This window comes from Hylobates moloch, unplaced genomic scaffold (assembly GCF_009828535.3).
Source record: "Hylobates moloch isolate HMO894 unplaced genomic scaffold, HMol_V3 SCAFFOLD_2, whole genome shotgun sequence".
Classification (NCBI taxonomy): domain Eukaryota; kingdom Metazoa; phylum Chordata; class Mammalia; order Primates; family Hylobatidae; genus Hylobates; species Hylobates moloch.
This window is the reverse complement of record NW_026652277.1, coordinates 156,861,344-156,887,753: the sequence shown is the minus strand read 5'-3', so window position 1 is coordinate 156,887,753 and position 26,410 is coordinate 156,861,344. Positions and strand designations below refer to the sequence as shown.

The following is a 26,410-nucleotide window of genomic DNA, read 5'->3' as shown; positions in this document are numbered from 1 at the left end:
TGGCTATGGGTGGTTGACCTTGGGGTATATCTAATCTTTAACACTATACTATCTATCCAATAGAATTCCCTAAAACCAGAACAATAATTTTGGACTATTCATATAGAATCAACTTTGTCATACAGAAAGCTTTTATTGCAAAGTGAGTTTACATGTGATACATGACTTGCAAGCAGCATAAAAAGTTGGTAGTTTTTATTAGCTGCAGGAGTGACTTTGAAATGGTTACCCGAATAGTGATCAAAACCTCAGAAAGCTTTCTCTTCATCTTTTCTGACCAGACAATCCCACTGCTCAAAAATCTCAATGAAAAATAAGGTGACAAACTAAAGACAGAGTACAATGTTAGTTTCCGGAATTTTATTATTTTTAATACATACATTTCACAAACAGAAACCCTCTAAAACCACACACAATTCCACAACCAAATGTTTCAATTTTATCAACATTCTTTAACTATTTACACTGTCTTTCCTCAACAAAAGTGCAATCCAAGACATCTTGACAAGAAATCTTTACTGACAAGAATTTATTTTTGAGCTGGTTTTAATGGAGCCCATTCGTTATATTTTCTTTCAATTACCTGGAATATTCAGTGAACAGGACATAGAGATGAACTGGGTTAGGCAGCATCCTATTATAGGAAATAAAACACTAAACAAGAACACTTTCTCCTCACTTCCTTCCCAGCCTCCAATGAAAGTTACTCAACAGCTGCTACCAGGACACAAAACAGAAAAGCAAACTGGAGTTCTTGACCTAGACACAGGAGAACAGACTGTGTATTAAGCATCAGTCTTGCAGGACTAAACAAAAGATTTAGCAAATTAGTTTTGGTGCTCTAATAAGGTACATATCAGTCTTATCTGTTAGTTTTAGAGTTCAAATACCTAATTAATAAGATTCTTTTTTGATGAGTTAATTTTCACCCAACATATATGAAAATAACTTTTACTCAGAAAATGAACTTCTTGCACAAAACCTAGAAGTTAAAGGGCATTTAAGGAAAGCTCCTCTGTAACTAGAATGGGATAATTCACCCAACTCCCCAACTTCATGGCACCATGTCTATCTTTTAAAGTATAAAGCCATTATATCAACTGCTTCAAATGTAACAAGAGAATGAAGAGGTGAGATGGCCTGAAGAGAAAACAATCAGAAATTGTCCTCTCACTAAACTAAAGTAGATCTTTGTTACTTGTTCAAGGTATAAAACTCTTAAAAATAAATAATTAAAAAATATTAAGAGTAGACAAAAAATCACTTTGAAATTATTAGTCACTCTTAAGGCTGCTTCATTTTACTGAACACTATTCATCAGAAAAATAGAAATTGGATCTCTTGGGTAACTAATATCCTTTTAGTATCCTAACTACAACAAAAATAATAAACTTTTTTGATATATTCCAATTCCAACCAAAGTATTCAGGGCAAGCTTGGGGTATTAAGGTCAGTAGATTTCCAAAATAAGATTTATCTTCATGGTGTTGAATGCTCGATTACATGTTATTCCCAAATCGGCCAAATTTTGCCTCTAGACAAGAATGAGTCGTCTTAAAGGCAAAAGATATTCTCAGATATGCTTCATGCTCTCATGCTTTTCTACTTTAGCATCGAAATAATGTCCAAGAGTAAACTTTACCCAATTACAGTAAAACCTCATCCTATTTATTGTTCAGGGGGTAGAAAGCCATCTAAAAAGGCAACATGGAACACAGCATACACTACACCGACAGCAGTTCTAAATTCAGGAGCTTGCTGAATGCAATGTATAGGTCAATTGTAAGCTTCAGAACAACAATATAAAGCAGGTTTCACTATAAAATTTTAGGTGGGTTAAAGATCAGCATCATAAATATTTTACTATTTAAATTCAGAAATAAAATCCAAATGGTATTACGAGGACAAGAGAAACTTAGCACTTTTTGCATCTGGGTACAGGAGAGAATCAATAAGAAAATAGTTAATTCACCACTACAGCTTTGTGCATTAAAGACAAGTTTGCAGAAAGCTATGTCTTACAATCCTCTTTTAGTTGCATCAAACACTGTCAGTTCAATGACTTTCTACTTCTTATAGGCATTTTATGCATTTCTTCCCACTGAAATGTTTTTTCAGATGATCAAACACCAACCTAGATGCAGCAAACCAAATCATCCAAACTGAAAGATGAAAAGTATTAGTCAATAACATTGGTTCTTTAATGCTGCGTTGTTTCAAACAAAACATCAAATACTTCATATAGAACTGAAACTTGGCTGGGCGCGGTGGCTCACGCCTGTAATCCCAGCACTTTGGGAGGCTGAGGCAGGCGGATCACAAGGTCAGAAGATCTAGACCATCCTAGCTAATATAGTGAAATGCTGTCTCTACTAAAAATACAAAAAATTAGCTGGGCGTGGTGGCACACGCCTGCAGTCCCAGCTACTTGGGAGGCTGAGGCAGAAGAATTGCTTGAATCCGGGAGGCAGAGGTTGCAGTGAGCTGAGATCGCACCACTGCACTCCAGCCTGGATGACAGAGTGAGACTCCGTCTCAAAAAAAAAAAAAAAAGAACTGAAACTCACTTGCAATATTGCCTAAATACTTCTGAAAAGAAAAACCACACAGTAAAAAAAAAAAAAAAAAAAAGGTATAAACCGAATGAATAATATAAAATGTTCACATCAACCCCAAATTTGGCTATTCATAAAATGATTTTCAGCATTCTTTTAGCATATATGCACATCATACATGAAATTATCAAATTAATTTTTGAGAAATCATATTCCAATTCTATAAGGGTATGGGACGTCAGTCTACTTAAAGCATTAAAATCTACTGAACCAAAGGCTGTATTTTGGAATGCCCAATGCTCTGACTAATCAAGTTCTATATATATGATCATCTTTTTTCATCAACAGTAAGGTATCATGGGCTTTTTAGAATGGTCTATTTTTCAAACATACTGCTATACATTACAATCACTGATTTTCCAAAACATACTTTTAAAAGAAATAGTAAAATTATTTTCTTCATCATCCTTTCACACTTTTCCCTTCCCTCTTAAGGTCAAATCTTTGATTTTGGAAACTCAGAATTAAATGGGTTAAACATGGCCATAAGCAATTTTGAGGACAATAAGTGTGGCAATTATTGGTTCTGAAGCTCACCAGTTAGATTCTATGGCCGAGAGATTTACCTGTGAGAAGAATCTGACACCAAATGACACTTCAACAGTGCAACCTGCAATAAATCATCACTGCCCAAATCATGTTATTCATGGGTTCTCCTTAAGAGCTATATTACCAACTGCAAAGACACAATTCAAATGATTGAGTTCTGCCTTCTTGCATTATTTCCAAATTCATTTCACATATTCTGTTATAGGTCAGTTTACCTAAACATATTTGCAACACTAATATCTTTCATATGTCTTACAATTTGGATATTATTTTCAGCATGAAAAACGAACTGGCAAATTACAATAGCGATAGAAACAGCACTTGTGCCACTTTCAGGTCACCTGTCAGTGTGAGTAAACTGCCTGCCCACGTGTGCTGCAGAACACTAGGGTGAGATAGACTAATGCGCTATTAGCTCTCCAGGCACAGACTTACATTCACTTGTCACATATTTTTCCAAAGGCCCAAGGAAGATCTAAAAGAAGGTTTCCAGAAAGTTAACATTTTAGTAAGAGTTTCCTTCCAACTCCTATCAAGCTCTTAGTTTATAACCACAAATTCCTTTCCTAAATTCACCCCATCCTCCCCACCAACTTAAAGCTGCATCAAAGATTCTTGGTAAGAGTGAACCCCGACCCAAATGCACAGGATTACCCATCTGGGCTCTGGTCAAAACCACAGACTAACACTCGGGATCAAGACAGGGCAAGGGCAGCCCCTATTTTAGTGGCACACATACAACAAAGTAACTCTCCTTTAAATTAGAAAAGAAATTAATGTCACAGAATGTTTCCCTATAAAAGATATGTAATAAAGTAATAATATCAATAAAATAGCTATTACTAAAGCAAAGCTTTCATCAATAAGCTTCAAGAACTTTGAAGGAGGAAAATGGCTTCACGAAGTGGTAGTCCAGGTTCCCACAGTGTGGACACTGCTGGACGTTGCTATATTCGGAGAAGTACTGCATCCCGATCCTCACGTCGATCACCGGCTTCCCACAGTGCTTACAGTTCAGGCGGGCCTGGGGGAAACGGACACCATCAGCCACAACACCCCTCCGTTTCCCAACACTTGTCAAAGTCATCCAAACCAAAATGCTGGAAAACTGATCAAGGGCTTTGCAAAGCATCCCTTTTATTATCAAAAACAGGGAAATGGGGTATGCCTGAAAGACTCCCAACTTCTCTCCTGATATGCAGCACTGCTAGCTGTTTCACCTACTTATGAGAAGAAAATTCTAAACTACTACTGCCTAAACGCTCTCCACTGAAGTTCCCTAATAAGAAACCCCTCCCCCTGGATTTTAAGACAGTGGCTGATGCTGGCTTCCCTCACCCAAACCTCCACGAAACTTCTTTGAAATTTCATTTTTCATTCTACTCTATATGAAAGTTGCATTTTCTTTGATGTAAAAATAAAATCTCCCAAGATACTCAAGTAAAATTAGCAATCCAGGAAGTGCGGTGCTGGTCTGAGGCTTCTGGAGTTCCCAGCACCCTGCATCTTCACTCATGCCTAGCCTCTCCTTAACAGCACAGTCCTGGAACCTTTCAGCAACGGGTCCAGGACTTAAGTGAATAACCAGAAATTATACATAAAACAGACTCAATTTAGACTCATTTTTAAAATGTACTTAAAAAGTATAATCTCAACTTGTTCTCAAAATACTCATGGGAGGTAGGTAGTGTTAGCTGACTTTTAGATAATGCAACTGAAGCACATGTGATAAAGCACCACGCCAAAGACCACGGTTAGAAAGCAGCAAGGCAAGGCTGGAGTGAACCAAAGCAGCCTGCTGATCCTCAGCCACTGCAGGAACTACTTTTCTGTAACCTGAAATAAACACTCTTTTAACTACGTAATCTCTCTGAACAACATTAAAAGTGTGATTCTGAGCAAATCCGTCTTCACCCTGTTATACCTTTCTAAGAATCAGTTATTGCTTATTTTTGGCTACATCTTATTGAAGACTTCCCTTGATTCATTAGTAGCGTCTAACACTTGTATCCTCACTGATTTTTTTAAATTAACAATAATCGAACATATTTTCCATTTCAGTAGGGGGCCAGAAAAGAAAGGTCTGGGCTTCAATTGTTTTAAGGAAGAAATTCAGTGTATGGTGAATACCAAGAGGCTGGGTGTGGCAGGATGCTGTTCTGTTTTTCTTCCTAAAGACATGGAAATAACCTCATTGCCTTTCAGTGGTGTACCAGAAAGAACACCAGAACAGGAGTCACACGGTGCAGTCATGGCTGTGACACAATGTATGTAGACCTGGGTAAAACATCCCAAGTTTGTAGGCCTCCACTGTATGAGGAAATAAGGAGGTCGGTCTAAATCCCAGGTCCTTTCCAGTGCTAATCTTCTGAGTTAACAGGCTCAAACGTTCTTTCACTTCCTTATTTCTTTAATTTAAAAGATAATCCTCCACGGTGTGTGTGCAGAGGGGAGCCACTTCCTCTGGTTTCTCTCAAGAGCTGGCATTAAGGCACAATAACTATCATAAAATGCCACAGTGAATAACTACTGATAATAGTAAAGATACTCTCTTTACAAAAATCCAGCCATAATGCTAAAGACATAAAACTATACAGTAACTAATAAAGTATGTATCAGCTATTTGTACTAAAAAACCAGGCTGGAACACTTTAGAACAAAGAAAAATTTCTCTCCTGCCCATGAGAGTATCAAGGAATTATATAACAAGCTGTTTTCTTCCCTAAGCACTTGAAAATAAAGCAAGATATTTCCAAGGATTTTGTCTCCTGTGATTCTATAGGTTATTTGTGTTTTCATACGTGAATACTTCCCTCTTTTTCTGATGACAGCTAAATTTCAGATGTCCTCATAGCATGAGACAATGCCTCCTTTTAGTAGTGCTTTAAGGATTACAACCTCAAACACCTTACAAGGCAGGCAATTCCTGGATAACTGTACTATCCCACAGAAAGAAAACAAGAAAATCCTGTCTATTTAACAAAGTGACTTTCTTCCTTTTGAATAACTTTTTTTCTATTAGAAATTTAGTATAAGCTAATCATACAGAATCTTAGAAAATATACTCAAGCAAAAAGAAAACTAAAGGAACCATTCAGCCTCCCACCACTGAGACCATCTGGTAACAGGTTAGCAATTCCCTTTTCATGCTCACTTACTTACAAATGCAAGCATATTATTATGCCATTTTATAACCTGTTCTTTTGACCTAATATACTGGAAATGCTTCCCACATAATTATTTATTATTCTACAGTATTCCTTTTAATGACCACATAGTATTCCACTAAATGACTACATTACAAGTAGTAGCTCAGCCATCATCGCTGGACTGAATTTCTTCTTTATTGCCAGAAGCATCTTCCCTACATGCACTTGGGGACAGAAGCCTAATATCACCCAATGCTCCCTCAGTGTGTTCAATACCTACCTGACAACATGGAGAGGCAGCCAGGATGTCGTAGGTGTACATAGTGCCCAGCTGGTGCCAGCTGCCATCCCACCGTGACTTACACTTGATGCAGATGATCTTGTGAACCCCTTCCAGGCAGTCCACACACACCGCATACAGGTGCATGAGTCTCCCTGTGAACAGAAGACACAAGGCTCTGAGTGGCCATCATGGAAATCACATTTCATCTCCAAGGGGATAAAAATGTTTCATCTACCAATTATAAGCAAAGATTTTATCATTTGGATAAATATAAAAAGAAAAATCAATATTTAGTACACAAGCTGTCCTTTCAGGATAATGATGAATTACTAGCTGTTGTCAATAAAACATGTATTTTTAAGTTCAAGCATATTAAAAACTTGGCTTCAATTCACTTTTCCAAAAAGTGCTGCTGGACTTACGTAATGGGTCCATCCAAATTCAAGTAGCAAAGCCACATATACTCAAAACCAGCCTGTACTGTATTCATGCAGGACTTCCTGCTCAAAAGTTTATGTTTAGCATATAGAGACTTAACCAACAACAATGATCTTGTCACATGCTCTCACCCCCTGACAAGTCCCATCATAAAAATCAAAAGTCTGTCTTGGGGACTGATAGCCCAGAATTACACCACAACCAAAATTACTATGTTAACCATCCTTGTCCTCAAAATGCTCAGCCATCACCACATCTAATTTAGGAACCAGAATTATATCTTACTTGTAATTTTTTAAAAGAAGTTCAATGTCTTATTATTCACTGAGCTCTTAAAAGTTACAACATGATCCCCCTCCATTATTTGATAACATCTTAATGTTTACAAAGGAAAGATGTCATCCTAGTGTATATGGAAGCATCACAGTTTAAATAATTAGGAAAGAGTCAGAATGCCCAGAATCTGCCCAGGAAACGTATAACAGCAACATTTCTGCTCTCTGTGTGGAACCCAGGGCGCTTCCCCATGTTAAAAACTACCATCAGGATAACACGTAATCCTAAGTGGCCTTGTATTCAGAATGTGTTGCTCACTGCCATCAGTCAGACTATGGATCTTCAGCACTCAGTAGTAAGGACCAACCTGCTCCTTACCGGATGGAAAGGTATGTATGTTCTATCTACAGTACTTAGGGGGAGCCCTTCGTTTGCATTTGCTTGCATGACCCCCTTCCTCCTTGAGGGCAAGAACCATGTCTTATTCATCCTTGTAGACTCAGTGACTAGCACAATGTCTGGGATGTGGAAAGCACTTTATAAGTGTATGTTGGGTAAATGGATGGGGCATATTAACAGCCAAAGACAGATAACCTTGGGGGCCTTTACGCCAAAAGGGGGAAGGATGACAAGAACTTCTTGAAATACTGCCCACCTCTGCTCTACCGCATTGAAAATAAAAGGGTCTCACATGCCACATCTACTCTGGCCTCGCGGCATGTTAGGAAGTCCGTTCAAGGATCCAGGAGCCACTGGAAAAAACTTCATTTGCACTCTCTGTCCTGAGTACTCAATGCAATTCCCAAACATTCCCAGGTACAGAGGCCACAGCTGAGAAGGGTAAGGGCAGCCTTAGACACAGAAGTCAGGTGTTGCTAACAATGACCATAATGATGAAGACAGAATAACTTTTACTAAGAGTTAACCGAGGGTATGGCACTATGCTACCAGCTCCATGTGAATCATTTCATTTAACACTAACAGCAACATTACAAAATAGGCATTACTGTTGCTTCCACTTCTGAGAGTAGGAAGTGAGGCTTACAGAGCTGAGCAGCTTGCCCAAGTTCATAAGATAATTAAGTAGCAAGTCCAGACTGATTCATGTCTCTCAGATCCGTAACCTACAGGCAACTCACTGGAACACCTGGTCTGGACTGAGTCTAGATTTGTTTCAGTTCTGCTACACATTGTCCTGACCACAGAGAATTTTGAATTTCTAAACCCTTTGTGAATTTAAACAAAAAGCCGACTCTTCGGAGAACAATCATATGTGGTTCAAAGTGGTAAAGAAGCCCAATAAGAACTTCTTAATTAGATCAATCTTAATAAATTATTAAAGCTAAACAGAACCTATTTTCAGAGGAAAAGAGAGCAAACAAAGTCCAGAGACAGAGTCCGGGGAGGGCAGTGAGGGGTAGGGCAGGGCGAGGGAGTAGTAATCCAGAGAGAACCACTGAACACAGCAAGTACTGCAGCAGCATGTCAGCCCTGCATGCTGTGCAATCCTGTGGCCTGCAGTGTGGCCCTTCTATTGGAGTTGAAAATGCCTTAAAAAACACATGGTCAGGCTAGGTACAGTGGCTCATGCCTGTAATCTCAGCACTTTGGGAGGCTGAAATGGGATGATCATTTGAGGCCAGGAGTTCAAGACCAGCCTGGGCAATAATACAGTGAGACCCCATCTCTTAAAAAATTTTAGGGCTGGGCGCAGTGGCTCACGCCTGTAATCCCAGCACTTTGGGAGGCCAAAGCGGGTGGATCACCAGAGGTCAGGAGTTTGAGACCAGCCTGGCCAACATAGTGAAACCCTATCTCTACTAAAATATAAAAAAATTAGCTGGGCGTGGTGGCGGCGCCTGTAGTCCCAGCTACTCATGAGGCTGAGGCAGGAGAATCGCTTGAACCCAGAGGCAAAGGTTGCAGTGAGCCGAGATAGCACCATTGCACTCCAGCCTGGGCAACAAAAGTGAAACCCCGTCACAAAACAAAACAAAACAAAACAACAAACAACAACAACAACAAAAGTTTAAACAAATTAAATAAGCCGAATGTGGTGGCTTGAGCCTGTAGTCCCAGCTACTGGAGAAGCTGGGGCAGGAGGACTGCTTGAGCTCAGCAGTCCAAGGCTGCAGTAGCTATGATCACTCCGCTGCTTTCCAGCCAGGGTGATAGACTGAGATACTCAAAAAAAAAAAAAAAAAAAGAAAAAAGAAAAGAAAAATAGAAGAATGCGTGGTCAGTAATTGGTGATTAAAGACATGATTTACATTTTATTACTACAAATCAGATGGCATGGATTTCTCAAAGATGTGGCAATAAAAATGCTGATATGTGGTCAAGGCCTCACTTGTGGCAATGATGACTTCTCTGTTAATGATTAAACACCCTGATCTTCAGGTTTTACATCAAACCTGAAGTTTGTATCTTTGTGGTGCACATCTAATGTGTGCATTATCTATTTATGTATGTCTATGTTTTGATGTGTACATATACACACACGCAAGTACTCAGGCCTAATTTTCACCTCTTTCTTCATCTGCTCCCTGAAAGGTACTCTCAAGATTTGGTCGTGGGTTTATCATATCCTCCTTCCTTTTGTCTTTTCTTCCTATCCAAGAGCTCTTCCACCTTCAGGATTTTAACTACCACTGTTATAAACTCCCAGTGTTCAACCCAAATGCTTATTTTTAACCATGTTTGCTAGACATCTCCACACAGAAGTCCCAACATCCCTTCAAACCCAACACACAGAAACCTCATCTTCTGCCCGCAAAACCAGGTCCTTTCCCCACCTTTATCTACCCATCTCCTTTCTCTACTCTTGCACCATTTATCTGGTCTAGAAACAAAGTGAATTTTGTTTCTAAATTCACAAGCTGTAATTTTTCTTTAAAATAACCTCTTGACAATATCCCCTCCCTTCCATTCTGTCCACACCTTTTATCTCCTTGCATCTAGACTACAAAGTCTCAACTCGGTCTCTAGATCCCACCCCTTTCAATTCCCGCACCTTTCCTCCATGTGACTGCCTGCTTTAAAAACACACTGAAAATCTTTCCATTCACATTCATAAAGAACATATAGCAAAGTTCTTTATTATGGCTTGAAAGTACTTCTGCAATCTGTTCTCTCCCTTTTCTCCCTATCCTACTCCTTTCCCACTCTAGAACACCCTTGGCTCCAACCAACCAGTTCTCTCCCTATCTCCTGATCACAACCTGCCCTTCTTCTTTTTAACCACCCTTCCTTTGCTTGCAGGCACTCCCTCCTCATCAACAAACACCTGACCTGGGTAGACCCTCTGCTTACCAAGATCCAGTCTACCTTTTGACATCAGCATTCATACTGCCTCTTTTTATGAACCAAGCCAAAGTGGTCCCTTCCTCTGGAAATTATAGGACACTTAATGTACATCATATCCAGGTGTGATACTAGAACTTTAAGCCTGGTAAGTTAGTTACATTTTATAAAAGCATCTTATCCTAAGATTATAAATTGATGACAAGCAAGAACTGATAGTACCCAGCATGTGTGAAATCCGTAAGTTTGATCAACTGATGAATGGATTACATGAAAATAATTTGTCCATCATGGATAGAAAAAGAACACTACTATTCTCATATATGCTGTACCCATATTCATCTTCATAAAAAATGTTTCAAGTTTTACAATGGAGAAATAAAGGTGTTTCCATCCACTTTCCTCTAAAATTACCCCCAAACAGGATAAAAAACCAAAAACACAAACTCCATCTTCCATGAAACAATGAGGTTATTTCAACCCTGAATTAAACTATATGAAGTCAGAAAGTAGACTGAGGGATAGTAAATGGTTAAGCTCAGAAACTGGACAAGCACCGGGGAGTTCGTAGGGAGCAATAAATTACAAACAACCATAAATTCTATGCAGCATTTTCCATCAAAAAGCAGAGTATTTCAGCATCATCTGAACCTGGGCTAGACTTAGGACTTACACTGATCAACAAAATGTGACAGGAGTGATGTTACTCAGTTCCAAGCTTAAGCCTCTAGAGAGAGACTCTGCAGCTTCCACTTACATCTCTTGAATCCTATCCTGAGAGCAACATGTGAAAAAGTCCAAGCTAGCCTACTGGAAGATGAAAGACTACATGGAACAGAGACAAGCCATTCTGGCTGAGGCCCCCTAAGCCAACCTAACAATCCACCCACAGAATTGTGAGAAGTCATTAAATTATCCTTTTAAACTACTAAGTTTTGGAATGCTCTGCTTTATAACAAATGCTAAAAGATATAGGGAGTTAGGTACAATTCTCAAAATGAAAGAGACTACTCTCTGCAATTTCAGCTCCCTTTCCTTGCTCAGAAAGATGGCACAAGAAATTACATACATGAAACAAGAAGAGAACGCATTAAAAAGAGCTCTTGGAAATTAAAAATGTAAGAACAGAAAATTTTAAACTCCGTAAAAACACCAAAATAAAAAGTCAAAGAAATTTTCCATAAAGCAGAATAAAGAGATGAACAGGGCCATGTATATATTTATTATATATCCTTTATTATATATAAAATAAAGGAGTTCTCCACTCCAACAAAAAAATAATCTAAGGGGTCTAATATCTGATTAATCAGAGTTTCATAGAATTTTTTAAAAGTGAAAATAGGGTAGTGGAAATTATCAAAGAAATAATACAAAAGCAAATTTATCCAAATGGAAGATGGTAAGTTTATAGAGCCAAAGGGCCAAGAGAGTACAGAAAGCACGACAAATAGAGAAAACTGTGTAAAAGACCCACATATGGTGAAATTTCAGAACACTGGGGATATACAAAGAAAATCTTAAAACCTTCATGGAGGGGTGGAGATGGAGGCAAAGACAGGAATAAGAGTAACATCAGGCCTCTCAAAATAGCGACGTTGTAAGATGGGAGACAGTAAAGAAATGTCTTCAAAATTCCAATGGGAAAATATGTATAACTTAGAAGACTACAGCCAGCTAAATAGCGATGGAGAGTGAAGATAAAATCAAGATATTCTCAGGCGTTCAAAGTCTCAAATCATCTATTCCCATGCTCCCTTTCTCAAAAAGCTGCTGGGGGATGTTTCCTAAAAGCTGAGAGAATAAACTGAGAAAAAATAAAATATTGAGATCTAGGAAACAAGATTTTTAAAAATAGGACAGAAATGAAGGCATTCCTAGAAGGACAGCTATGTGGTACACCAGGTCCTGAGTGCACCAGGACAGGTAGAAGCAGGAGAGTAAGAGTCTCCACAAGGGGCATTTTCAGGGGCAAAAATTTTTTCCAAAAAAAATCTGACAGGTATGTGGAAATGTTTTTGAAAGATGGTTTGTAAAGCTGCTGGAGAGTGAGAACTAGCCAAAGTTAAAAAAAAAAAAAACTATGCAAATGAAGATAATCAATTAACCCTAATAAAAACAAAAGGAGTCCTAGAATATACGGTACTATACAATAAGATAAAACCCTATACTTCTTGGCTCAATATTAAATATATATATTCACATTAGTAAACATTAAGGATTTAACCAATAACTGTAGTATCTCATCCTGAGAGGAAGGAGGAGAGAGATGCACAGTCATCCACCTTCAAAGCCAGTCAATAAACAGATAATATGTAAATCTGGAGAATGAAGACAGCAGTATTTACAATCACGATGTCAAAAACTTGAAGCATCAGCTAAGATTTGAAAATGTTTGGGTACTGACATAGCAGGGTTGGTGGGAAGGAGACAGGTGGGGATATATCATTTTTACAACAAGCTTTTTAGCACACATTTAAAGTGTAAACATGTTATATGTGATATGTCTCATCTTTATGGAAGTTCAGTAGTTGTACATGAACTGACAGATTTCTTATACTAACCAACCTCGTGTCATTCAACTTCTGGCTGAACTGTACCAAGTCCTTATATGTCATCCATAGGAATAATAAGCTTCCCCATCGCCCCTCCTTCCACCACCACCACCGGGCTAATGCCTGAGCTTTCAATAATCCTGTTTACTTTTTGCTGCTATCAAGACACTCTCATCTTTCATAAACTTCAAAATTAATTCAACTAATCTAAAAATACCTTGGCCCTTTTCTGGCCACTGCTTTTCCTCATTGTTAGTTTATAAGGATCTAAGAGGACACACAGCTAGCTGGGCCCATTAAACAGGTTTACAGTAAGTGACAAATATGCAACAACTCCACTAATTTCCTTCCCCATTATGCAAAACCACACACTGGCAATCCTCTCTTCAAATTACAGAACACACAAAATTATCCGCTAGGGCAACTGTACTTGGTAATGTGACATCAGGGTAAAGAATCACCGCGTCACTGGGTGAAGCTGAAATATTCGAATGTTACCTAGCACCTGACTAGAACAAAAAAACATTGGTGAAAACTACGCCAAAACAGAGCAATCCGTCTTGTTTGCTGTTTGGTTTTTAACAAACAGAAAGCAGGCAAGGTGAATTAACACCTATACCTTGAAGGTGACAAGGAACATCATATTCGATCTCATCATGTCTCGACGGGCTTAGGAACAGAGTTCCATCCACCAGTGGGAACTGTTCAAACACCGGGAGCGCCCGGTGGCACAGGGCACAGTTTACCACGTTTCTGTGGCTGGCACTGAGCGCGGCCAGAATGAACTTCCGCAAGTCCTCCCCCTGGCCCACTTGGGCATCGTCTTCCATGCGCACGTGGAAAGTGTTCAGCTTGTGCCTGGGGATGTGAGTGAGGAGCTCGGAGAGGTCCAGCCGCCGAAGGAACTGCACGGGGGTGTCGAAGTGTCCCCCCCTGTGAACTGACAACCCCGCAGGGCTGTAATCAAAGTGGGCATTTCTGAACACATGGCCCCCAGCCATGGCCTTCTTGTGAGGCTCCAGATGGATGGCGTTCTTTAAGAACTCCCCGAGGTATCTGGAGGAGCGGGGGCCGCTAAAGTGGGCAGGAGAGAGGATGGAGTAGCCCGTGGGTGGGGACTGGCCTGGGGAGCCGCCGGGGGAACGGGCACCGTAGGCTGTGGTACCCACTGCCTTCTCCTGGGAGTTCTGCCGGTCCATGGAATGTCGGCGGGGGAGGTCGTGGCTCGGGCCTTTCTGGGGCTTATTTGGGGGCCTGCACTTTTTTGCCTCCTCCGCCGCCTCACCAGGAGGCCTCCCTGTGTTCTTCTCGGAGCCAGACTTCTTCTTTTTCTCGTCCTGCATCCGCTTCACCTGATACCAGTCTGTGTCCTTCTTCAAGTGGCCCTGGCCACAGCGGCAGGAGCAGAAGCGGAAGGCCAGGTCATAGCCCTTCTTTGTCCACATGTTCTGGCGGCATTGCTTCTCGTTCCAGCTGCGCGCGCGGCCGATGCAGTTGAACTGGACGAGGATGCTGCTCTCCCATTCGTAGAAGCACTGCAGGTGCATCCAGGTGCTGCAGGGGCAGTGCTCGTTGTTGCACACCACCTTCTGGTAGTCGTCCTTCTCCAGGTCCACCGGCCTCCCGAAGCTGCAGATCAGGGGAGTGGCACATGGGGCTTCTGGGGGAGGAATAAAGAGAGAACAGATTTCAGATTTTTGGATTAGGGATACTCAACCTGTACTTGCAACAGTATGCTATAAGGTTTTTCTAAGACATGAATATAATGAAAGGCAGTTCCAGGGTTCCTTTAAAAATGAATCACTCCAGTGAACCAGGGAATAATATGACGAAGGTACTTAACCAACCAGTCTGGTGGAATCTCTAAAAAGGACCTTTAAAGCCCTTCATCCCGAGCTTTAGGTTGTCCTGAATACCAGAAAGCCTCTGGAACATAGACGGTCTCATGCCCATTTCTCGTCTAAGGTGGTCTGACACCTAATGGCAGGGATATTGAATCAAACTAATTGTTGGTCTACACAAAATTACAAAGCCAGGCTGTGAAGGAAAAAAACAGAATTCTTCCAAAGCTATCAGGACAGGAAGTGGGAACAACATAGTTGTACTCTATCTTAAGTACATGTCCCACACACACAGTGCAAATAGCCAAGCCAGTTCCCAGAAAGGACAGAAAACATGGTGACAGAAAGTAGAATCCACTAACCCAATTCTTAAGAAATAAACATGATTCACGGATATGGGAACTCCACTGATTCCTTATAGCTATTCAATGATAACTGAACATCTGAGCTTAGAATTTATTTCTAAAATGTCAAAAAGACATGATAGAGTCAGTAAAAAAAAAAAAAAAAAAAAGTGGTTGCCACAGGGGGTAGGGGAGGAGCAGGTGAAGAACAGAGGATTTTTAGGGCAGTGAATCTATTCCTATGATACTATAATGGCAGATATATGTCATTATACATTTGTCAAAATCCATAGGATGTACAACACCAAAAGGGAACCCTAATGTCAACTATGAAATTAAGTGACAATGATGTATAAATGTAAGGTCATCGATTGTAACATATGTGCCATTCTGTGTTCACAGTAGGGGAGGCTGGAGGAGGGCAGGAGGTATATGGGAACACTCTATACTTCCAGTTTTTCTGTGAACTTAAATCTGTTCTAAAAAATAGAATCTGTTTTTTAAAATGAGAAATAAAAGGACATGTATGTATAAGTCCCGGTTCCATGAGATACTAGCTGTGTAAAAGTGAACTGGTTATTTCATCTGTTTAATCTTCGATTTCTTCAACCATAAATGGGCATAATTACAGTAGCTACCTTACAGAGATTTTCTGAAGATTAAAGAAGAAATGCTTATAAAGAGTTTAGCACAGTACCTGGCACATAAAGGACCATTACTGTTGTTGCTGCTGTTCTTGTCGTTAGCTGACTGTGACACAGCTTGGGATATTTTTATTTACAAAAGAAGCTGTGTAATGAGGTGGCCAGAGGTGGAAAGGGCTAATGCAGAGATGGCAAAACTGACCAAATGTGGGGCCAAACTGGGAGACTGAGAGTCTCATAGTGCAGGACCAAGGAAGCAAACCTGTTGCCATAGGCCCAAAAGAGTGGCTGCCGGTTGTACGAGCGGGGGTTAGTATGGCTTACAGGCCGGGATGACAAGGGTGCTTCAGGGAGTCATACAACTAACAGCCTTCCCCACTTGTGTCTTGGCATTTCTACAATTTTCAATACAATTCATCACTCCCTTACATTCTTGCTTGCATTTCCGTAGGGTTTTATACCATGCAGTTCTTTTGCCTCCCAATCCCCAAAATAAGTACTCTCCAGGACCAGTGCTCAGCATTTCTCTTCTCATCCTCTAGGCAGAAGCTAAAAACTACATCACCAATTCTTAATGAGGGCACTACTGGCATCTGGACAATTCTCTTCCTGTAATGCACTGGACAGCCCAGTCCAGCACACTACAGGAAGCAAGCATCACTGGGCCTGAGCACTCAGTATCTGTAGCCCACCCACCCCACCTTCCCCATCATGATACCCGCAATGTTCATAACACTTTCAAAGGGCAATACTACTACACTTTGAAGGGCAATACTACTCTCCCAATTGGGAACCACTGGGCTTGGTCATGAAGCAGTTTAGATTCTGTGTATAGATGACAGAAGCTAAAGGCAGACTCCCAGCCTCAAAGTTCTGCTCTAGAAAGCTCCCCTGGTGGCAGAGTGGGGCACGGTACTGGAAGTAAGGAGGCCAGAGGGAGGGTGCTGTGGGTTGAGAAATGAGGAGTGCCTGCGCTTCAGGAGCAATGTGAGAAGACGCTGAGAGAGAGAGAGAGAGAGAGAGAGTGTGTATGTGTGAGAGTCCATGCTGACGGACAGCAATGTGGGAGCAGCAGGGCAGGGAGGACGGAAAAAGACTTAGGGCTGCCCTATTTAGGACCCACCGATTTGGAAGTGCCTGTGTACCACCGAGGTGGAGAAGACATGAATTTGACTGGAGCTCAAGAGAGCTAGAGCTGTGAATACAGATGTGGAGTCACTCACCCACAGATGAAGGTCAAATCCCTAGGACTAATGAGATGCCCAAGAAAAATGTGAGGAGTGGGCAGAAACCACAGGCCAGGAAAAGAATCCTGGGATGCAAGGACTGGAACCAAGGCTGGAGGAGAAGATTCCCCTGCAGAGACTGGTAAGAAATGAACTCAGAATTTACTGAAAAACAAGTCAGGAGAGAATTATGTCCAGGCAGTCAGAGGACAGCACAGTGGCTCACGCCTGTAATCCCAGCACTTTTGAAGGCCGAGGTGGGTGGATCACCTGAGGTCAGGAGTTCGATACCAGCCTGGCCAACATGGTGAAATCCCATCTCTACTAAAAATACAAAAATTAGCTGTGTGTAGTGGTGCACACCTGTAATCCCAGCTACTCGGGAGGCTGAGGTGGGAGTATCATTTGAATCGGAAGACGAAGGTTGTAGTGAGTAGAGATTGTGCCACTGTACTCCAGCCTGAGTGGCACAGTGAGACTCCCTTTCAAAAAAAAAGAATGGAGAACTGCAAAATGTCCCAGAGCACCAGGTAACATCGGTGCTTCTCCACCTCTGCACTACAGACATTTGGGCTGGATCTCTGTTGTGGGAGCCATCCTGTAAGATGTCTAGCAGCAACCTCACTGTCCATCCCATAGAGGCCAGCCCCACTCAATGTCTCCAGGCACTGCCAGGTACCCCCTAGCGGGTAAAATCACCCCGAGTTAAGAACTCACTAGATGCAATAAGCCTGAAAAGTCCCAGCCAAAATGAGCGGTGAGCCAGGCACTGTCTCCTCAGGGAGAACAGCTCCAGTGGAGGGCAGGTAAGAGGTGGACAGTGAGGTGAAAAGGCAGAAACAGGGAGACTCCAGGAAACTCTTTCCAGAGGGTAACTGTAGGGCAGGGAAAGAGCATGGGCAGGGGACAGAAGACAGCAGAGGCTGAGCCTTAACACCATGTTCATGAGCTCAGGGAATACAGGCCAAAACCTCAGGACAGCTTCAAGACATATGAGAGGGAACAAACCACGTGACTCCTCTACTCAACAACGTTCCCAACCTTATCCCTGCACACTGAACCACAGACACAACATTCCACCAAATCAATCAGCAGAGGGTGGTGGCAATGTGGACCCATAAAGCCTGTACAAATATTAGTTCTGTCATATGTTACAACTATCCCCTTCAGGTGTGGGATTTCAGGGCCTTGGCAAAATGGCCCTACACCAATTTGTCTACCTCTATGTATTAATATTTGATCACCGTGGTTTCCCCTTAATCTTCATTTGTTCAAATCCCATTCAGCCACTGACAGCAATTCACAGTTCAGACTCCGCAACCAGACTGCCTGAGTTGGAATCCAGGCAGGATCATTTATGAGCTACATGCTCTTGGACAAGTTACTTAACTTCTCTTTGTGTCAGTTTCCTCTGTATAAAATGCAGAAAACAACAGAATGTACCTTAAATGGTTCAGAAGAATGAAATGAAAAAAACTATACACATGCTGAGAAAGCACCTGGCATCTAGTATACTTCCTTCCCATTCCTACTGCTTCAAGGCCCACCCCTCTACACACCAATTTTACCAGGATTGCCCCCCTATCCTGACTCCAACCCTTCTCCTCCCCTCCCCGATGGTCTGGCCCCAATCTTACTTGGGTCCCTCATCATAGGGACTCTCTTCATAATCCCCACCAGCTGACGACTCAGGAGAGGAAGGCTCTTACTCATCTTAGTGTTCCCGGCACCACTGGGCCCAGGCTTTGTAAAACTCCAGTGTTGAATAAAGTCGCATTAAAGACACTGGCTCACCAAACCCACACATGACAAGAGGAGCAGAAGTGAAAAAGAGAGCTGTAATCCTAGACAGTCAGACCTGGATGTACTGAAGCACACCAAAATAAGTAGAAGAGTGGTTTGAAACTGAGTAAATTCACCAGTCACCTGGGCTGTGACCTTTAGAGGCCTTTAAAATGTTAATTGGTCAATTATTAAGTGTAGTTGTTTTTATCTTGATCCTTCAGATGAAGAGCCTTGAAGTGAACGTCACTGAAATGTAACCACAATAACCAAATTTTACTAACCCAAGACCAATAAAATCAAATTAGGCCAAAGGAAGATCTAACTAACATTTGCATTCACAATATTCCAAGTGTAAATGCTGAGACTGACTTGATATTTCTTTGAAAAGTATTTTCACATTAAAGAAAGGTGGATTAAGAGAGGAAAAATTCTGTATCTTTTCAAAAAGCAGCAAATATATCATTTAAGCAATACTAAGCACTTCCTACATGCCAGGTCTTGAGCTAAGAGCCCTAATGGTCTAACAGAAGTGCACGCATGAAACACGGACGAGGTACCACAGCTGTGCCCCGTCCCTGTCCCTTTAACAGTGTTTGTCATGTTCACAGCCATGCTCCACTGTTTCCTAACCAGCAAGCCTCTTCCTTGTATAAAGAGCCCCCACTCCAACTTGCCAGCCCTGCTTGTTTATAGTCAGCCACTTTGATGTGGCCTTGCGGGTAGGCTTCAAAAACAAATACAAGGCCAAGAGCATGTTAAATATGCCCAGTAATACGCACAACAGACACCTCACCCTATTACACAGCAGCAGGGTGAGGCTCCCAGGGAGACAGGCAAAATGGGGTAACAGGGTGGGCCTCAGGAATAGTCAGGGGATGTCTGACAATGCTTTTGCCGAGGTGTGTTGTCCTCTAAACTCGGACATTATTTCCTTCAAGGCTGGGTTCAAACATACCTTCCTCCCTCATTAGCACCACCCCCGCCCCTGACACACACACACTACACACACACATTGTCCAAACTGGAAAAGCAGCAGGGAATAATAGAAGAGAGGTGTTTGGTGCCAGGTCTGCTCCTGATTAGTTGTTTGACATTGAGCAGTTTTGTTTCCCCATCTGTAAAGTGGGGATAAAATGCTTGCCCCATTCAGCTCATGTACATGTAAACACTTTATAAACAGTAAAGTTTCATAAAAATATTTACTTATATGCTACTTCTACCATAATTTTATACCACTGTATTTCACTCCCCAGATAAATGCAAACTGCTCCAATGCTTTCTACTTTTTCTAATGTTTTGAACATGCCATACAGTAAGTGTTTAGAAAATAAGTAAGTATGGCCAGGCATAGTGGCTCACGCCTGTAATTCCAGCACTTGGGAGACTGAGGCCAGAGAATCGCTTGAGGCCAGGAGTTAGAGAACAGCCTGGACAACATAGTGAGACCCCGTCTCCACAAAAATTTTAAAAAATTAGTTGGGCTCAGTGGCATGTGCCTATAGTCCCTGCTACTCAGGAGGCTGAGGTGGAAGGATCAAGTGAGTCGAGGAAATTGAGGCTGCAGTGAGCCTGGGCAATAGAGCGAAACCTTGTCTCCAAAGAAAAAAGAGAACAGCAGTCCCGCAAAGGCATAAATGGAATATAAATTGATCTGATACAACTAAATCTTCAACAGGAGAGATGGGAGAAGGGTATCATACACTTGTGCCACCAACTTCCCTTGGGGCATTAATCTAAACTGTGATAACCTAACAAGCAAAACAGAAAAATGCTCCTTTACACAGAGTTGGCATTGTTTAAAAAAGTATATAAACTTTCCAAGGCCTGTATTTTAGGTTCATCATCAAGTATTCAGTACCCAGCTTCTATTTCTCCTGCTCAAGTTAAAATAAATAGGGTTCATGTGATTCTGGGCAAAAATCTCAGTTTCAAGTCTGGACAACAGGGTAGCTGGGCTGAAGTCACCCGGGCCAAGCCTATCTCGTCTCCCCAGCTTTCTTACCCTGCATCCTGCCCTCACTTCAGAACTCTGTGCTCCTCACCTATTGGAAGAGGAGGATCACACTGACTGCCCAATGAGCCCAAATCCCCGGACAACCTCATTCACTGAGGAGCCTCATAAACTGGACATTGCTATTTTCAGCTTTTAAACTATGAGTTAAATATTTTTATCCCCCCTTAAATAGTTGCATCATAAGCAAGTGGCAAGTTGGGTGGAATGAAGGTAAGGAGGGTCTTAAGTCATATGAGGCTTTCCAGGCAAAATCTAAAGTAGGGACGACTTAGTCACATTCATCCTTGCAAACCCACTACTGCATAAGTAAGTGATTAATAAATCTTCTGATGAAGGAAAGAATGACCCAACCAGACTCAGTCCTCTGGTTGTGACCATAGTAACAGAGAGAGGGTGAACCCATGGGGAGAACCAGCCCAGCCGCTGGGGAGGCAGCTACAAAGCTCCAGCCAGGTCTCCTAGACTCAGTCCAGGCCTTCTCTGTCAGGACAGAGCCTGGCCCTCACCCTCACTTCCTCAAACTAACATCATTCCTGCTACCCTCCTTGTGGCACCCAGGTACCATTTTTTTTTTTTAAAGGAGAAAAAAAGGACATGTATGTGTAAGTCCCGGTTCCATGGGATACTAGCTGTGTAAAAGTGAACTGGTTATTACAAATGTAAGGTTTCAAAACTGTTTTATTATTCCTCTTATGTGGGAACAAATCCCCTTGTTTGCAGAGAGCATGGTCCTCTTAGGGTATGAATTTCTGACCAGTGTCCTCCATCTCCAGCTTCCCGACTCCAGACTGTGGGAGATGACATAGAGCCAGCCTGCCTGGATGTGACTCAGCTCTGCAACTTATTAAAGACCTTCGGCAAATCACCTAACTTCCCTGTGCCTCTGTTTCCTTACCTGTAAAATCCTGTAAAATGGCAGAAATAATAAATTTTTTTTCAAATTTTTTTTTTGAGACGGAGTTTCGCTCTTGTTGCCCAGGCTGGAGTGCAATGGTGCTTTCTCAGCTCACCACAACCTCCGCCTCCCAGGTTCAAGGGATTCTCCTGCCTTAGCTTCCTAAGTAGCTGAGATTACAGGTATGCGCCACCATGCCTGGCTAATTCTGTATTTTTAGTAGAGACAGGGTTTCTCCATGTTGGTCAGGCTGGTCTTGAACTCCCGACCTCAGGTGATCTGAGCACCTTGGCCTCCCAAAGTTCTGGGATTACAGGCGTGGGCCACTGCGCCTAGCCCAGAAATAGTAATATTAATACCTACCCCAAAAGGGTTGCCATGAGGAATGAAGAAGTTATTAAAGTAGTTAGAACAGTGCTTGGCACCTAAGCACCAATTTTTTTTTTTTTTTTTTTTTTTTTGAGACAGGGTCTCGCTCTGTTGCTCACACTGGAGTGCAGTGGCATGGTCATGGCTTACTGCAGCTTCAATCTGCCAGGCTCAAGCCATCCTCCCACCTCAGCATGGGACTATAGGGGCTGGGACTACAGGTGCATGCCACTATTCCCAGCTGATTTTTTTTTTTTTTTTTGGAGACAGAGTCTCGTGCAGCACATCTGCTCACTGCAAGTCTGCCTCCGGTTCACACCATCTTCTGCCTCAGCCTCCAAATACTGGAATACAGGCCCTGGGATTACAGGCGTGAGCCACCGCGCCCAGCCCCAGCTGACTTTTTATAAAAAAATTTTGTAGAGGTGGGGTCTCACTCTGTTACCCAGGCTGGTCTTGAACTCCTGGGCTTAAGTGATCCTCCTGCCTTAGCCTCCCAAAGTGCTGGGATCATAGGTGTGAGCCACTGCACCTGGCCAAGCACTGTTTAACTATAAGCAATTGTTAATAAATGCCATATCACTTTATATTACTTGTCATAAAAATCAAGAGATTTTGAACAAGTTCAGAGCAAAGCCACAACCAGGAAGTGGCCATCCATCCTCCTTTCTCCACGTTAAGTGCAAGGCTGGCCAAGCTCACCAGGAGTTGAGCACTTCAGTGTTATTATATTCACCCCCTCTCATTTGCCCCCTTTCGCTACATGCAGGCACACACCCTCCTCCACCTGTGCCTCACCTCAATCCTGTCCCAAGCCCAATCCCTTCCACATCTTCCCACAAGCCCAGGGAGGTGCCAGCCTTCTTAGCTGGGAAAGTACCATCCCACTCTCTACAGCCCTCTTGGGCCAAATGTTGCCACTTGCATGCTCTCCCAACTTACACTTTTGTCAATCATGACTTTTTATGTGTGCTTTAGGCTTATGAGGGGCAAGAAGTAGATTTCTTCTTCACAACAAAGCAGTACGGCATGCATAATTCACTCAATATTTATTGACTAGTTTCAAAGAAGTAGAAGGAAAAGGAGACCTTCGAAATTATCTTCCTCCAACCCCGTGAAGATGATGTTCTCAGTGTCAGACAAATAAGTACTCTGTTATATTGTCAAGAGGCATGTGAACTAGAGCAACTCTACCTTAAATAGGAGCTGGGTAAAATGAGGCTGAAACCTACTGGGCTGCATTCCCAGATAGTTAAGGCATTCTAAGTCACATGATGAGACAGGAGGTCGGCACAAAATACATATCATAAAGACCTTGCCGATAAAAACAGATTGCAGTAAAGGAGCCAGTCAAAACCCACCAAACCCAAAATGGTGACGAGAGTGACCTCTGGTCATTCTCACTGCTCCACTCCCACCAGTGCCATGACAGTTTACAAATGCCATGGCGACGTCCAGAAGTTACCCTATATGGTCTAAAAAGGGAAGGCATGAATAATCTACCACTTATTTAGCATATCATCAACAAATAACCATAAAGTGGGCAACGAGGGCTGCTCTGTCTATGGAGTAGCCATTCTTTTATTCCTTTACTTTCTTAATAAACTTGCTTTCACTTTGCACTGCAGACTCGCCCTGAATTCTTTCTTGTGCGAGATCCAAGAACCCTCTCTTGAGGTCTGGATCGCGACCTCTGTCCTGTAACAATATGTATTTTTAAACCTAAGCCATCTTTCCCTAGCATGGGTAACAGACATTCATGAAGCATGACTGCATTTTACTCATGGCACATGGTCCTGAAGAATTTACATAATTCAGAACAGATTATTCCATAGTCTAAGGAGACAGAGTATGAGGAATGCATACTCAGAACACAGAAATGTGCCATCGTGCTGTATTTCTGCTTTACTTATACTTTTTAATTCTATCAGCAAAAACTCTCATACTTCTGAGTTTATTTCATAAATTAACAGCATGTCATGTCCTGGTATCGTTTATCACATCTAATTTCTTTTCCAAAGTTACTGATTTCCAGGATGTTTTTCAGCACCAGTATTAGCACACTTAGGTGATATTTTGAAAGCTACAGGCTGGACACAATGGCTCACGCTTATAATTCCAGCATTTTAAGAGGCCAAGGCAGGAAGGTCACTTCGGCCCAGGAGTTCAAAACCAACCTGGGCGGCCGGGCACGGTGGCTCACGCTTGTAATCCCAGCACTTTGGGAGGCTGAGGCGGGCGGATCACGAGGTCAGGAGATCGAGACCACGGTGAAACCCCGTCTCTACTAAAAAAAATACAAAAAATTAGCCGGGCGTGAACCCGGGAGGCGGAGCTTGCAGTGAGCCGAGATTGCACCACTGCACTCCAGCCTGGGCGACAGAGCGAGACACCGTCTCAAGAAAAAAGAAAAAAAAAAACAAAACAAAAAACCAACCTGGGCAACATGGTGAGATCTCATCTCTATCAAAAAAAGAAAATACAAAAATTAGCCTGGTGTGGTGGTGCGTGCCTGTAGTCCCAGCTACTCAGGAGGCTGAGGTGGAAGCACTGCTTGAGCCTGGGAGGCGAAAGCTGCAGTGAGCCAAGATCATGCTACTACACCCCAGCCTGTACGACAGAGCCAGACCCTGTCAAAGAAAAAAAAAAAGAAAAAGCTATAATAAAGATTTTAAATTGTAACAGTGAATGTAAAAAATAATAATAATACAAAACGTCACCAAAATCCTTACAGAAGTTCTAGCAACAAGAAGAGTTCACATAATACTGCCACAAGTTAGTATTTCTGTTTATAAGATAAACATATAAAATATAAACATATAAAATATCAAAAATATAAATGGTGCCACTGGGTAAGAAAGCATTTTTATAATTCAGTTGACCTGACAGCTTTGAAAATATGAAATGGCTTCACACATAATTTGGGAAAACATGCTTGTTGAAATTTTGCACACAATGTGAAGCTTTTATTAATATTATTTATATGTGATTAGTTGAAATTTGCATAATTCAATTTGCATATAATGGGATCACACTGTACTAGAAAACAAATTAGCAGACTGCCTTTTCTCTTGTTTGGAGATTTAGATCTTGAGGGTACTAAATCATTGAAAACTACGCAGCATCCTAGCACGAACATGCTCTGCATAATGTGCTCTGAAGGAAATGTAGATTCAGGAGCTCTTGGAACCAAATCACACTATCATAAAATGGGAAGAGGACTCCAGACTGAGCATATGTGTAAGTGTATGTGTGTGTATATGTACGTGTGCATATACAGTCATGTGCCATATAATGACGTTTGATTCAACAATGAACTCTGTACACAACAGTGGTCCCATAAGATTATAACTGAACTGACAAATTCCTATTGCATAGTGACGTCCTAGTATACCTACCTCATTTTTCCCCTACATTTAGGGTAGCCTAAGTGTACAGTGTTTATCAAAGTCTACAGTAATGTAATGTCCTAGGCCTTCAGATTCACTCGCTGACTCAGCCAGAGTAACTTCCAGTCCTGCAAGCTCCTTTCATGTGTAGGTGCCCTACATGTGTGTACCACTGTTTATCTTTTGTACTGTATTTTTACTGTGCCTTTTCTATGTTTCTGTATGTTTAGATACATAAATACCATTGTGTTCCAATTGCCTACAGTATTCAACAAACCTGCTGTGCAGGTTTGTGGCATAGGAGCAACAGGGTATACCATCTGGCCTAGGTATGTAGCAGGCTATACTTTGTATAAGTATACTCTATGATGTACGCCTGATGATGAAATCACCAAATGACACACTTCTTAGAATGTATCCCTGTGATTAAGCAATGCATGACTGTATATATACAACTGCGGAGAAACTGTCCAACCAGTTGTTAAACAATCCTATTTTTAAAGACTTCATGTCAGTCTTTAGTACTGTATTCCAGTATTATCCTTGCTTAGGAGAAAATAAGCTTGATTTTGATTATCTATATTAATGTCCTCCTTTATCAGCACAAATATTCAAAATGTGGCAATACTCAAACCTCTTTATTCATAGTTTATCTATGTGATTTTCATTTACCATGTAAATTACAATGCAGTGTAAATGTTGGACCTGCTTCTTCTCTCTTGATGAGCCCCAAAATGG

The 26,410-nt window shown here is 41.7% G+C and overlaps 1 protein-coding gene across 1 annotated transcript in view; it reads right to left on the bottom strand.

The window, feature by feature from the left end:
- Positions 1-345: 345 nt before the first annotated feature.
- The window catches only part of HECA (hdc homolog, cell cycle regulator), a 45,713-nt gene continuing 19,648 nt past the window's right edge, over positions 346-26,410 (bottom strand). Inside the window, exons 2-4 of the mRNA XM_032160382.2 lie at positions 13,785-14,825; positions 6,594-6,748; positions 346-4,188 (exon numbers count right to left, since the gene is read on the bottom strand). Of these exons, the coding sequence (XP_032016273.2) occupies positions 4,024-4,188; positions 6,594-6,748; positions 13,785-14,825 (1,361 nt within the window). The 3' untranslated portion in view covers positions 346-4,023. The remainder of the gene's footprint in view (positions 4,189-6,593; positions 6,749-13,784; positions 14,826-26,410) is intronic.